Here is a 14,202-nt window from a genome sequence, read left to right as displayed (position 1 = left end):
AAGTCGCCCATACCCATCCACTACCACTTGCCCATTCTCACTCACTCAGTCAGCCAATTCACTGCCATTATCTCTTTGTGTCTCTCTGTCTGTCACCGTCTCCCTTTTTCTCTCTCTTACTGCTACTGTCTCATTCATTTCTCCCCACTCCTGCTGTCTCTTCTAACTGTCGCTCTCTCTTTCTACATCGTTGTCATTGTCAAAGACTGTGTCTCTCATTATCACTGGCTCTCACCCGTCCGCCTGCTTAGCTGGGTGGTAACGTGCTCGCGGCCCATGCAAGCGGGCCCGGGTTCGATTCCCGGCTGGGTTGGAGATTTTCTCCGCTCGGGGACTGGGTATTGTGATTTCTTCGTCATCATTTCATCCTCATCCGCGACAGGCAAGTTGCCCAATGTGGCGTCGACTGAAATAAGACTTGCACATGGCGGCCGAACTTCCCCGGACGGGGCCTCCCGGCCAACGATACCATACGCTCATTTCATTTCTAATGCTCTCATCCCCCCCCCCCCGCCCCCGTTCCATTTTCTCCTTATCTTTATTCTTTTCCCACTGGCACTGCATCCTGCACTCTTGTACTAGCATACTCTGTCGCTGTCAGCTATGTTCCACTATTCCACTACCATAGTGCCCCTTTTCTTTTGCTCACACTGTCATTGTCTCCTTCGCTGTTGCCTTACCACAACCACTGTCTTTCAGTATTTATCACTTTTCCGTCTCTTACGCGCTGTCACTTCCTCTTTCTCTGTCAGCACAAAAAAAGCGTGAATATGTTCGCATGCCAAAATTTTTGAGAAAATTTTTAAATGTTCTCCAGAGATTAAAAATGAGGCAGCTGGTACCCCAGTTTTGAAAGGTAACGGATTCGCCTTTTTTGTGCTTCACATTTTTCCGCTTGTTCTCTTCTATTCCCTGCTGCAACAGGGCATGTCACTCATATGAAAAGAAATTTTGATATTTTACTTATGTGAAACTCAAATAACGCAGAACTAATTTTACACCTCAGACTGTATTTTACGTGCACAAAAATTTTGCTTGTCTTTCTGTAACACAATACGAGATTCCTAGACGTTCTCATATAACAGAGACACTTTACAGCATATTTGTCCATGCAACATTGAAAGGTCTCTGTTGGAGTCCTTTCATGTTCATTTCTTAAATCTGTTGTCATTTACGGCATAAATTCCTCTTCTAAATTTACTGTGGTGTTTCTGACTATCTGGGAGGAGACTGAGCAGTGAAACGTGTTACCTTTACGCATAAACAAGAACGATCTGTCACACTACTACACATGAAAACACAGTTTATATGTAATTCATGTCACACAGTCTCATACGCACCCTACATCCGCTTTCTTTTATATACTGTATATGATAAGATACTGTCATCCTCCTTCCCTTCTGTGTGAGAGGATGAATGAGCAAATGTATTTCTAGTTGCATGTTTGATGGTAGCAGACAAGCCTGTCTGCTAGAGAACAGTAGGACCAACGTCGGAACAGGTAGCTACGCTTTCTAAAAGCAGAGAGGTTTCTATTCTTAGTATGGTCCTGTCTGTTCCTTGCCATGTTTGTATAGGAAGCTGCCTCTCTGGTCACTTCCGTTTGTATCTGTGAGGCACCCTCAGGAAGGGACCACGGCGGTCTGTCCGCAGCGAGCGTCTGAAGTGGTAAGATCTCCGGCTAAGCGTGTGTCTGCTAAGTCCGTAGGACAATGGATTTCTTAAGTTCAGCCTAACTGAAAATTTAATCACCTTTATTTCAGGTTTAGCTCTAAAATATCTAATGTTATCTTAAATTGCAACGCAGTGTAAATCGAGTGTGAAGTTCAGAATATCTTCCGGTAGTTGCTTTGTCACTACTTTGTGAGTAAAGTGGAACCACGTGTTGATCAGTAAGATCATCAATCTTAAATGCGAATGTGCGTGAGATTATAACGTCTCGTCTTGACAATATTTTTCAATATAGCAACTTTTCTTTATGTTCAACCCACGTGCGGTGTACTTTGTGAGATCAGTACCACGTGCTTATACAATTGTTTGACCCATCAGGTTAATAGTAAGACGATAGTAACCAGTTCGTGGTTTTTCTTTTGTAAATCGCGTTTCGATGTAATTTATTTTCATTATCGAAATTATTGTGTAAACCAAGTTGACTACGTGAATCTTGTGGTGTAAGCACCAAAGTAGCTCTCAGCTATTCTTTTCGGGAAGATTTCACAGGAAGTTAGTATGAATTTAGTTTTCCAGTGTGTGGTAATTTCATGACGGACAGGATTGCGCTACAAATGTAACTTTTTTGGGTGAAAATTGAATCGGTTGGTTGTGGTTAATTTCTTCTTGCATATGTTTCAACGTCCTTCGTGTGTTATTTTATGAATGCAGTGGTGTATGTAGTCTCCCAATGTTGGTTCCCTATTTGATGTGTTCCGTAAGATTACAAACTCACATTTTCACAATCCTAAATAAGGCACCAGTTTAGTTATGAATCAAGTTTGATATGCTGAAATTTTAACGGAACAATGATCAATGTTAAAATAAATGTCCAAATATAAACTGATTTATTTCTTTTTATTTAAATTGTCTTTATATATGTATATCACCGGTTATCATAAGATGAGCACTAAAATATTATAATTAATGTTAGTCTGGTTGGGAATTTGGTAAGCTAGACTGGATACCTGGTGAAACAGTTGCGCAGTAATGCAAGGTTAACTTCCTCAGATAGCTCACAGCTTTTAACCCATTTTTACGGTCTTGAATATCAGCACCGCAATCAGAACAAATTAATGCAACAACATTACATTCATCTTACGATAACCGGTGATATATATATATAAAAAGACAATTAAAAAAAAAAAAAGAAATAAATCAGTTTATATTTGGACATTTATTTTAACATTGATCATTGTTCTGTTAAAATTTCAGCATATCAAACTTAATTCATAACTAAACTGGTGCCTTATTTAGGATTATGAAAATGTGAGTTTGTAATCTTATGGAACACATCAAATAGGGAACCAAGATTGGGAGACTACATACAACACTGCATTCATAAAAAAACACACGAAGAACGTTGAAACATGTGCAAGAGGAAATTAACCACAACCAACCGATTCAATTTTCACCCAAAGAAGTTACGTTCGTAGCGCAATCCTGTCCGCCATGAAATTACCACACACTGGTGTACTAAATTCATACTAACTCCCTGTGAAATCTTCCCGAAAAGAATAGCTGAGGGCTACTTTGATGCTTACACCACAAGCTTCACGTGGTCAACTTGATTTACACAAAGAGTGTAACTCCACAATAATTTTGATAATGAAAATAAATTACATCGAAACATGATTTACAAAAGAAAAACCACGAGCTGGTTACTATCGTCTTACTATTAACCTGATGGGTCAAACAATTGTATAAGCACGTGGTACTGGTCTCACAAAGTACACCGCACGTGGGTTGAACATAAAGAAAAGTTGCTATATTGAAAAATATTGTCAAGACGAGACGTTATAATCTCACGCACATTCGCATTTAAGATTGATGATCTTAGTTAGAGTTACTGATCAACATGTGGTTCCACTTTACTCACAAAGTAGTGACAAAGCAACTATCGGAAGATATTCTGAACTTCACATCCGAATTACACTGCGTTGTAATTTAAGATAACATTAGATATTCTAGAGCTGCCATTCGTCCACAGACATATAGCAAACCTCATGCCGTCACGAAGGCGAATGGTGGATACACTCAGTATTAGTGTCCACTAATAGGTGTCCCGAGAGTTTTGATCAGATAGCGTACATGAATGGATTGAGAAGAAGCACTAAACATAAATGAAATGGAAAATACCCCGGGTCATGCAGCTTTACTGTATGGTTAAATCATGATGGGGTCCTCTTGGGTAAAATATTCCGGAGGTAACATAGTCCCCCATTCGGTTCTCCAGCCGGGGACTCCTCAGGAGGACGTCGTTATCAGGAGAAAGAAAACTGGCGTTCTACGGATCGGAGCGTGGAATGTCAGGAAGGTTAGAAAATTTAAAAAGGGAAATGGATAGGTTAAAGTTAGATATAGTGGGAATTAGTGAACTTCGCTGACAGGAATACAGGCGAATACAGGGCTATAAATACAAAATCAAAGAGGGGTAATGCAGGAGTAGGTTTAATAATGAATAGAAAATAGGAGTGCGGGTAAGCTACCACAAATAGCATAGTGAACGTACTATTGTGGCCACAAAAGACACGAAGCCCACGCCTACCACATTAGTATAAGTTTATATGCCAACTAGCTCTGCAGTTGACGAAGAAAATGATGAAATGTATGATGAGATAAAAGAAATTAATCAGATAGTGAAGGGAGATGAAAATTTAATAGTCATGGGTGACTGGAATTAGATAGTAGGAAAAGGGAGAGAGAGAAACGCAGTAGGGGAATATGGAATGGGGGTAAGAAATGAAAGAGGATACCGCCTGGTAGAATTTTGCACAGAGCATAACTTAATCATAGCTAACACTTTGTTCAAGAATCATAAAAGAAGGTTGTATACATGGAAGAGGCCTGGAGATACTGGAAGGTTTCAGATAGGTTATATAGTGAATGGTGAGTCAGAGATTTAGGAACCAGGCTTTAAATTGTAAGACATTTCCAGGGGCAGATGTGGACTCGGACCACAATCTATTGGTTACAGACTGTAGATTAAAACTGAAGAAAATGCAAAAAGGTGGGAATTTAAGGAGATGGGACCTGGATAAACTGACAGAACCTGAGGTTGTAGAGAGTTTCAGGGAGAGCATTAGGGAACGATTGACAGGAATGGGGGAAAGAAATACAGTAAAAGAAGAATGGGTAGCTTTGAGGAATGAAATAGTGAAGCCAGCAGGGGATCAAGTAGGTAAAAAGACGAGGGCTAGTAGAAAACCTTGGGTAACAGAAAATATATTGAATTTAACTGATGAAAGGAGAAAATATAAAAATGCAGTAAATGAAGCAGGCAAAAAGGAATACAAACGTCTCAAAAATGAGATCGACAGGAAGTGCAAAATGGCTAAGCAGGGATGGCCAGAGGACAAATGTAAGGTATAGAGGCTTATCTCACTAGGGGTAAGATAGATACTGCCTACACGAAAATTATTAAAGAGACCTTTGGAGAAAAGAGAACCACTTGCATGAATATCAAGAGCTCAGATGGGAACCCAGTTCTAAGCAAAGAAGGGAAAGCAGAAAGTTGGAAGGAGTATATAGAGGGTCTATACAAGGACGATGTTCTTGAGGACAATATTATAGAAATAGAAGAGAATGTAGATGGAGATGAAATGGGAGATATGATACTGCGTGAAAAGTTTGGCAGAGCACTGAAAGACGTAAGTCGGAACAAGACCCCAGGAGTAGATAACATTCCATTAGAGCTACTGACAGCCTTGCGAGAGCCAGCCCTGACAAAACTCTACTATCTGGTGTGCAAGATGTATGAAACAGGCGAAATAACCTCACACCTCTAGAAGAGTATAATAATTCCAATCCCAAGGAAAGCAGGTGTCGACAGATGTGAAAATTGCCGAACTATCAGTTTAATAAGTCAAGGCTGCAAAATACTAACGCGAATTCCTTACAGACGAATGGAAAAACTGGTAGAAGCCGACCTCAGGGAAGATCAGTTTGGATTCCGTAGAAATGTTGCAACACGTGAAGCAATACTGACCCTACGACTTATCTTAGAAGAAAGATTAAGGAAAGGCAAACCTACGTTTCTACCATTTGTAGACTTAGAGAAAGCTTTTGACAATGTTGATTGGAATACTCTCTTTCAAATTCTGAAGGTGGCAGGGGTAAAATACAGGGAGCGAAAGGCTATTTACAATTTGAACAGAAACCAGATGGCAGTTATAAGAGTCGAGGGGCATGACAGGGAAGCAGTGGTTTGGTTCGCACTTTGCACTGGCTGTAGACTTGGTAAATGCCTGCCTTATAAGTGTGACACAATGAGACAGGGTAAAGTTAGTTCAGAGAGGTTCTGTGGACAATATAATTGGAGTAATGAACGATGCAAGTAAACAGTCAATCCCGCATACAGCCAAGCAGTGTTAAGCATTATACAGTGCATTATACGAGGGTTGGATCTTAAATAGTGGCTGCTATTTATTCACAACCGATGCAAAAGAGTTATATGTTTGCACCTGTTACTGTCCTTCAAAGTAGTCGCCAGCATTGTGTAGGACCCGATGCCAGCGATGTGGGAGGCGTAGTATACCGTTAGCAGAGCCTGTTCTGTTTATGGTGCGAATGGAGCGGTCTACTGCCTGTCGAATCTCTGGAAGAGTTTTGAAGCGAGTGCCACGAAGTGATTCCTTCATCTTCGGAATCAAATCAAGATCACAGGGACTTAAGTCCGGGGAGTAAGGTGGATGGTACAGTACGTCCCAGTCCCATCCACCGAACAGAGCAGCCACAGCTTGCGCTGTATGAGCCCGTGCATTGTCGTGCAAAATGATGGGTGGGTTGCGCAGAAAGTGTCGCCCCTTCTTTCGCAAAGCTGGTCGCAGGTGATGCTCCAAAAACGTACAGTAATACTGTGCATTGACGGTCTGCCATGAGGAACGTAATGCCTTAGGACAATACCATCACAGTCGTACACGAGAATCACCATAACTTTCACCATACTGAGTCTCTGACGCACTTTCGACTTACGCGGCGACCCATAATGAAGCCATTCGCTGGATTGGCGTTTCACTTTTGGCTCGTACGATGTGGCCCATGTCTCAGCCAGTGTTACGATACGGCGTAAGAAAGCCTCTCTCTCGCGCTCATAGCGCGCTCCAAGTGCGTCTGAGCAGCATCCTATGGCATCCATTTCTGCATTTCCGTGAATTCATGCGGAACCCATCATGATGCAGTTTTTCGCATGCCCAGGAGTTCCGTCAGGATAGAAAGCACAGTCGTATGAGCTAATCCTGTTTCGTGGGCTAGCCCACGACTCGTATGGCGTCGGTCACTGTCCACTAACGCGGCAACAGCATGCACTTCTTCTCCTTCAGAGACGCTAGGACGACCTGCCCGATGCATGTCTGCCAAAGTTTGCCGAACTTCGTTAAAGGCTTTTACCGAACGTGCCACTGTTCTGTACGGCAATCCCGATTCCCCGCACGCCTCTTGAAGACCTTGATGACACTGTCGTCCTGTGCACCTCTGACACATTCAATCTTGATCCAACTCCGTTGTTCCTGTTTCGAAAACATAGTGACACCGTTACGTTAGACCGCTCGCTTACAAGTGACTGTGTTTCGCTCGATTGTGCGAACGCCGGTGACGTGGGATGGGTGAGTCCATTTGCTCGGAGGTAAGGTAGGTATGTCAACAACGTGTGCTATCAGTGATAATAGCAGATTCCATTGCACAGTGTCTCCACAGCAGTGTTGCCACTATTTAAGTTCCAACCTACCTATACGCACACATGACACCAGGTCCACCGGCTTCACAACGAGTCCGTAGAATAGCTCCAGGACGATCGGCTGAGACTAAGGCGATACTTCAGGATATGCTCCGTGCTAGTGTTATACGAAGGTCAGACAGCAAAGGGCATCCCCGTTACATCTAGTGAGCAAAAAGGATGTCACATGGCGCCCCTGTGGCGATTACCGTAGGCTGAACGCAAGAACAGTCCGAGACAAGTACCCAATACCTAATGTCCAAGAATTTACCTATTCTCTGTTCGGAGCAAAAGTTTTCTCAGTGCTGGATTGGCGGAAGGCTTACAATCAGATCCCAGTGCGAATACCGATGGTGCAAAGACAGCCGTTATTACACCTTTCAGCCTGTTCAAGTTTCTATTTACGCCATTTGGTCTTAAAAATGCAGCCAAAACCTGGCAGAGGCTCATTGACGAAGTGTTACAAGGCTTGCCATTTTGCTGTGCGTATTTAGATGACATATTAATATATTCAGCTGATGCACCAGTTCACGACAAGCATATACGTGAAGTGCAACAGAGGTTGTGTAACTATGGAATGGTGCTAAACGAAGACAAGCCCGTCATGCGCAAAAGGGAGGTGACTTTCCTAGGCCACAGAGTCTTGGCCAGTGAGATCTGACCTTTTCCTGAAAAGATTGCCACATTGCGTAATCTACCAAAGCCAACGGACTACAAGCAACTTAGACGATTTATAGGAATGGTAAACTTTTACCGTGGTCATTTGCCAGTAACAGCTACCATCCAGGTACTCGCATGCGGGTAGGAATGCCAAGGGCAAGAGACTATTACAATGGGTACCAGAAATGAGTAACACGCCCAGCCAATCACAAACCAGCCTTGAAGACGCAGTGTTGCTGGTCCATTCTGTCCCGGGCGCAACCATTGAATATTGTGGTCGACGCCAGACAGGTCACAATTGGAGCAGCACTACACCAAGAAGTAAATGGACATTGGCAGCCTTTGAGTTTTTCTTTTTCAAATAAGCTACTGCACAGACAGACAAAATGGAGTGCTTATTATAGGGAGTTACTGGCGATATATTAGAGTGCGAGACATTTTCGGCCTTACATTGAAGCCCGACCAGTGACAATTTTCACAAATCCTAAACCTATCATGTCAGTAATCCACAACAACAGCGATAAATGTTCGCCACGGCAGTTGCGACACATAGAGTTCGTTAGCCAATTCACTATAGACGTACTGAATATTAGTGGCGCAGGAAACATAGTCGAAGATTATTTTTCTCGAGTGTGCAGCTTAGTCAGCATCTTAAATTACGACTACCTCGCCACAGCACAAGAGAGGTCAAGAGTTGCAAGACTTACTAACAGATCGACACACAGGACTGCGGCTGGAACAAATAGAAGTGCCAGGAAACAAGACCAAAACATGGTGCGACGTATCATAACTGAGACGACGGCCAAACATTACACAGCGATTCCGCAAAATGGCTTTTGACTGTGTCCACAACTTAGCACACCGAGGTGCAAACACCACTCTCAAGTTTCTAACCGAGCGGTTTGTGTGGCCATCGATCAAAAAGGATGTCAGGAATTGGAGTCGTTCGTGCCTTCAGTTCCAGTGTTGTAAAGTAGGACGACATGTTCATGCAGAGGTCGTAAATTTTTCAGGTTTGCCAGCAAGGTTTGGTCACGTTCACCTCGACATAGTGGACCCGCTCCCACCCTCAGAGAGTTATAAATACTTGCTCAGGTCAATAGACAGATGCACAAGATGGGCAGAGGCTATACCAGTGACGGATGTAGCAGCCGAGACAATAGCAAAGGCATTTGTTGCACATTGGTTAGCACGTTTCGGATGCCCCCTACGTATTATAAAGGATCAGGGTCGACAATTTGAGTCTAATCTGTTCATTGACCTGACTAGACTGTGTGGATTCCAGCGTCATCACACAACCAGTTATACCCGGCAAGCAACGAAATGGTGGAAAGGTTGCACAGAACACTGAAGGCGACCCTCATGTGTCACCGAGAGAGTTGGACAGAGGCTACCGCTAGTACTTCTAGGTTTACAGATTGCGTATAAGGCTGGTATAGACGCATCAGTGGCGGAGATGGTTTATGGAGAACCATCGAGAATTCCTGCGGACTATCTCACAATGGCACCACTACAACCACAAACGTAGATACTACTGTTGGTACAGCGCATTCGTGACCATGTAGCAAGGATGAGAGGGCCACCGGCATCCCGCCATGGTGAACATCCTGTCTTCGTGCACAAAGCTTTGATGGATTGCTCGCACGTCATGTTGCGCACAGACGACGTAAGGGCTCCCCTTCAACCTCTTTATACTTGGCCCTACCAAGTACTGCGACGTAATGCCCATACTATAGACATATCCCAAAATGGAAAAATTGTCAGGGTGTCTATTGGAAGAATGAAACCAACAGGGACCTTACCATCCCCGAAGCACGAAAGCACTCCTCCAGTTCCGGATGATTGAAGGTCAGGCGAGCTTACACCCAGTCGAACTGAAGAGACAACGCCAAGATGCCAGAGGACTATAGAACTCACCGACACATCAACCGGTCGTCCGTACAAGAGCTGGACGACAAGGTCAAGTTCAAGTACCCCTACATCCCAGGTGCTCCGCAATTTGAGGGTTGGGGGGCTGCATGGGGACAAGAGACCGGCCAGTGGAGAGTATCGTTTATGCTTAGTACGAGCAGCTGATTTCTCTGGGTTTTTTTTTCTAGAGCTGTACTTCTGACCTTAATCCAAGTAAAATAAATATCTCTAAGTATATGTGGATTTGATCTCTGACCTACAGACTTTTGATCTTTACCATATTTGTGAAACTGCCTTTATTGATTGATATGTGGTACACGATACGATTCAAAGTAATGAACACATTGCTTACGTAAGATACGTCGACAACACTGCCCTATTTGGAATACAGTTCCAGTAATAACGTTACAAATAACAACATGGTCTGTACAGTTCCCCTGAAATGTATATTGGTTATTTGAGACAAACATCACATTGAATCCGTGCACAGAAGGATGAGTACCATTTTGTATGACTATTACTTATTACGCTGTGTCGCGATATTGCGATTTCATCTTCTCAAGATTAAAAAATTAAAAAAGTTACTTTCCTCTGCTGCACTTATCTCCATCCAGCACTCAACAAGTGAGGTACTTAATTCTCCAATTTTAAAGAGAGTAGAATTCACTGACATGAAAAGCATGTTTTCACCATTCACCTCGACTTTGGGTAGCATCTGGAAAACTATTCAGTTTTTATTACAGTAAATTTCTTCTTACTGTTAATGTTTCAGTAATTTTATAAAATATCAATACCATTCCTGCGTTCATTGCAGTGGGCAGCCTTACGAGTTACTTGGGCTCAAGTTCGCGAGGGCGGAGTACAGGGGAGCAGCCCTTTGCGCAAGTGCATCGTGGGTAGCGGGGTCCTTGCGGCAAATATCAGCCGTCTCATTGTTAACAAGACAACAGGTAGCTAGGCTTTACGATTTTGGCATCACACGCAACTGCAAGGAGATCGGAACGTACAAATCGTAGACTTCACTTTCCCGGAACACATCGCATTTGCATAACGTGCGAGTAGGCGACTACTTTCATATCAATATTTGGCTCGACAAACATACCACAGCTTTCGCGTTAGAACGGAGGCTCAGCAGAAGCAAATGGTCGCTCGGCAGCATTAAAAATAAATAAATAAAAAATCATCCAGTTGCGAGTAAGGACATGTCAACGCGGACATGTTAATGAATCACAGCTTCAAAGTTCAGCTACATTTACATCTACGTATATACTCTGCATATTACTGTGAAGTGTATGGCAGAGGGTCCGTCCCATTGTACCAGTTATTAGGGAATAATGACTTTTTGAATGTATAGCGCGTGCTCTAATTACAGTACTGGCCATTAAAATTGCTACACCAAGAAGAAATGCACATGATAAACAGGTATTCATTGGACAAATATATTATACTAAAAATGACATGTAACTACATTTTCACGCAATTTGGATGCATAGATCCTGAGAAATCAGTACCCAGAACAACCACCTCTGGCCGTAATAACGGCCTTGATACGCCTGGGCATTGAGTCAAACAGAGCTTGGATGGCGTGTACAGGTACAGCTGCCCATGCAGCTTCAGCACGATACCACAGTTCATCAAGAGTAGTGACTGGCGTATTGTGACGAGCCAGTTACTCGGTCACCATTGACCAGACGTTTTCAATTGGTGAGAGATCTGGAGAATGTGCTGGCCAGGGCAGCAGTTGGACATTTTCTGTATCCAGAAAGGCCCGTACAGAACCTGCAACATGCGGTCGTCCATTATCCTCCTGAAATGTAGGGTTTCGCAGCGATCGAATGAAGGGTAGAGCCACGGGTCGTAAAACATCAGAAATGTAACGTCCACTGTTCAAAGTGTCGTCAATGCGAACAAGAGGTGACCGAGACGTGTAACCAATGGCACCCCATACCATCACGCCGGGTGATACGCTAGTATGGCGATGACGAACACACGCTTCCAATGTGCGTTCACCGCGATGTCGCCAAACACGGATGCGACCATCATGATGATGTAAACAGAACCTGGATTCATCCGAAAATATGACGATTTGCCATTCGTGTACCCAGGTTCGTCGTTGAGTACACCATCGCAGGCGCTCCTGTCTGTGATGCAGCGTCAAGGGTAACCGCAGCCATTATCTCCGAGCTGATAGCCCATGCTGCTGCAAATGTCGTCGAACTGTTCGTGCAGATGGTTATTGTCTTGCAAACGTCCCCATCTGTTGACTCAGGGACCGAGACGTGGCTGCACGATCCGCTACAGCCATGCGGATATGATGCCTGTCATCTCGACTGCTAGAGATACGAGGCCATTGGGATCCAGCACGGCGTTCCGTATTACCCTCCTGAACCCACCGACTCCATATTCTGCTAACAGTCATTGGATCTCGACCAAGGCGAGCAGCAATGTCGCGATACGATAAACCGCAATCGCCATAGGCTACAATCCGACCTTTATCAAAGTCGGAAACGTGATGGTACGCATTTCTCCTCCTTACACGAGGCAACGCCGGTCAACTGCTGTTTGTGTATGAGAAATCGGTTGGAAACTTTCCTCATGTCAGCACGTTGTAGGTGTCGTCACCGGAGCCAACCTTGTGTGAATGCTCTGAAAAGCTAATCATTTGCATATCACAGCATCTTCTTTCTGTCGGTTAAATTTCGCGTCTGTAGCACGTCATCTTCGTGGTGTAGCAATTTTAATTGCCAGTAGTGTAATATTGTCTTCGAGAAACCTACGGGAGAGATACGAAAAGTCATCATTCAAAGCCGGTTCATGGAACTTCTCAAGTAGGCATTCTTGGGATGGTTTGCGTCTGTCTCCAAGAGTCTGCCTGTTCATTTTCTTCAGCAACTCTGTGACACTCCCCCACAAACCTGTGACCATTCGTGCTGTATACGTTCAATCCTATTTGGTACGAGTCCCACACACTTGAGTAATATTCCAGGATGGGTCGCGCGAGTCATGTGTAAGCATTGTCATCTGTAGACGGATTTTTTCGGAAACCAAGAAATTCTGTATCTACCTGACTGCTTTGAGACAAAGATTTCAGTACGTCGCCTGAAAAAAGTTCGATTCGGCTTTCACAGGACCCATGTTTTCGGAATTCATGTTGTTTAGCGTGAAGGAGGTCATTTTCTCCGAGATATCTCATTATGTTTGAGCTCAGATTATGTTCTAATACTCTACAACAAATCGATGTCAAGGATATAGGACGGCAGTTTTGTGGAATGGGTCTACCGCCCTTCTAATAAACTGGTGTGACCTGTGCTTTCTTCCAACTAAAATTAAAATTTTTTATTTGGGGGATCTATGACAGATTATAGTTAAAAGAGGTGCTAAGTCAGCTGCAAATTCATTACAGAATCTGACATATATTCCATCGGTCCTTGGAGTTGCTTTCGGTTTTAACGATTACATCAGTTTCTTAACACCACTGACACTAACATTTGTCTCACTCTTCTATTCAGTGGTGAGCCGATTAAATTGGGGCTATTCTCCTACGTTTTCTTTTGTAAAGGAATTTTTAAAGACGGAGATAAGCATTTCTGTTTTTCTTTTGCTACGCTCAATTTCAACTTCTGTCTGATCCACGAGTTGGTGGATATCATTACGGCCTATGTGGAAAGCATTAAATAATTAATAGGTCTGTAAACCTTCTATCGTGTTCAAATGGAAACTTGCAAACTATGACTCGTAACGGTTCATGTCCCTATTGTGGACACAGTGTAAGTCGACAAGTGTTAAACAAACTCGTCTCTGATGTACCTCACACATGGTTCTGGTCCAATTGCAGCTGATGAACACAGCCTTCTCCTATTACGCCGTCCTGAGACAGCTGAACGGCAACTGAGGGTCCTAGAGACGTCGCCAGTAACCACTCCACTGGCTCCACACCACGTCAACAGAGGGAGTGAAGCAAAACGACCACACAACTGCAGCTACCTTAACAACGCTTCAGAATTGCGATTCTATTTCATTGTGCAAGCAGGAGACAAATGTTCTTTTTTCTTGTAAAACTTCCTTCACATAGTTAGCAATAACCAAGACTGTAAATAGCATCAATAAAGAAATTGGAAGTTCCAGATTTCCTTAGAATTTTACCATTCGCTGCCTTAATAGCCATCACCATCATCTGAAGTCGCAGGAATTTCTGTTAAAAATGGCTC

At 43.4% G+C, this 14,202-nt stretch overlaps 1 protein-coding gene across 1 annotated transcript in view; it reads left to right on the top strand.

Annotated features, from left to right (window-relative positions):
- LOC126481778 (odorant receptor 4-like) overlaps positions 1-13,886 on the top strand; it is a 67,031-nt gene extending 53,145 nt beyond the window's left edge. The window contains exon 5 of the mRNA XM_050105733.1: positions 13,830-13,886. Coding sequence (XP_049961690.1) covers positions 13,830-13,886 — 57 coding nt within the window. The remainder of the gene's footprint in view (positions 1-13,829) is intronic.
- The last annotated feature ends 316 nt before the right edge of the window (positions 13,887-14,202 follow it).

The sequence above is a fragment of the Schistocerca serialis genome, chromosome 5 (assembly GCF_023864345.2).
Source record: "Schistocerca serialis cubense isolate TAMUIC-IGC-003099 chromosome 5, iqSchSeri2.2, whole genome shotgun sequence".
Classification (NCBI taxonomy): domain Eukaryota; kingdom Metazoa; phylum Arthropoda; class Insecta; order Orthoptera; family Acrididae; genus Schistocerca; species Schistocerca serialis.
This window is presented reverse-complemented; position numbering and strand designations above follow the sequence as displayed.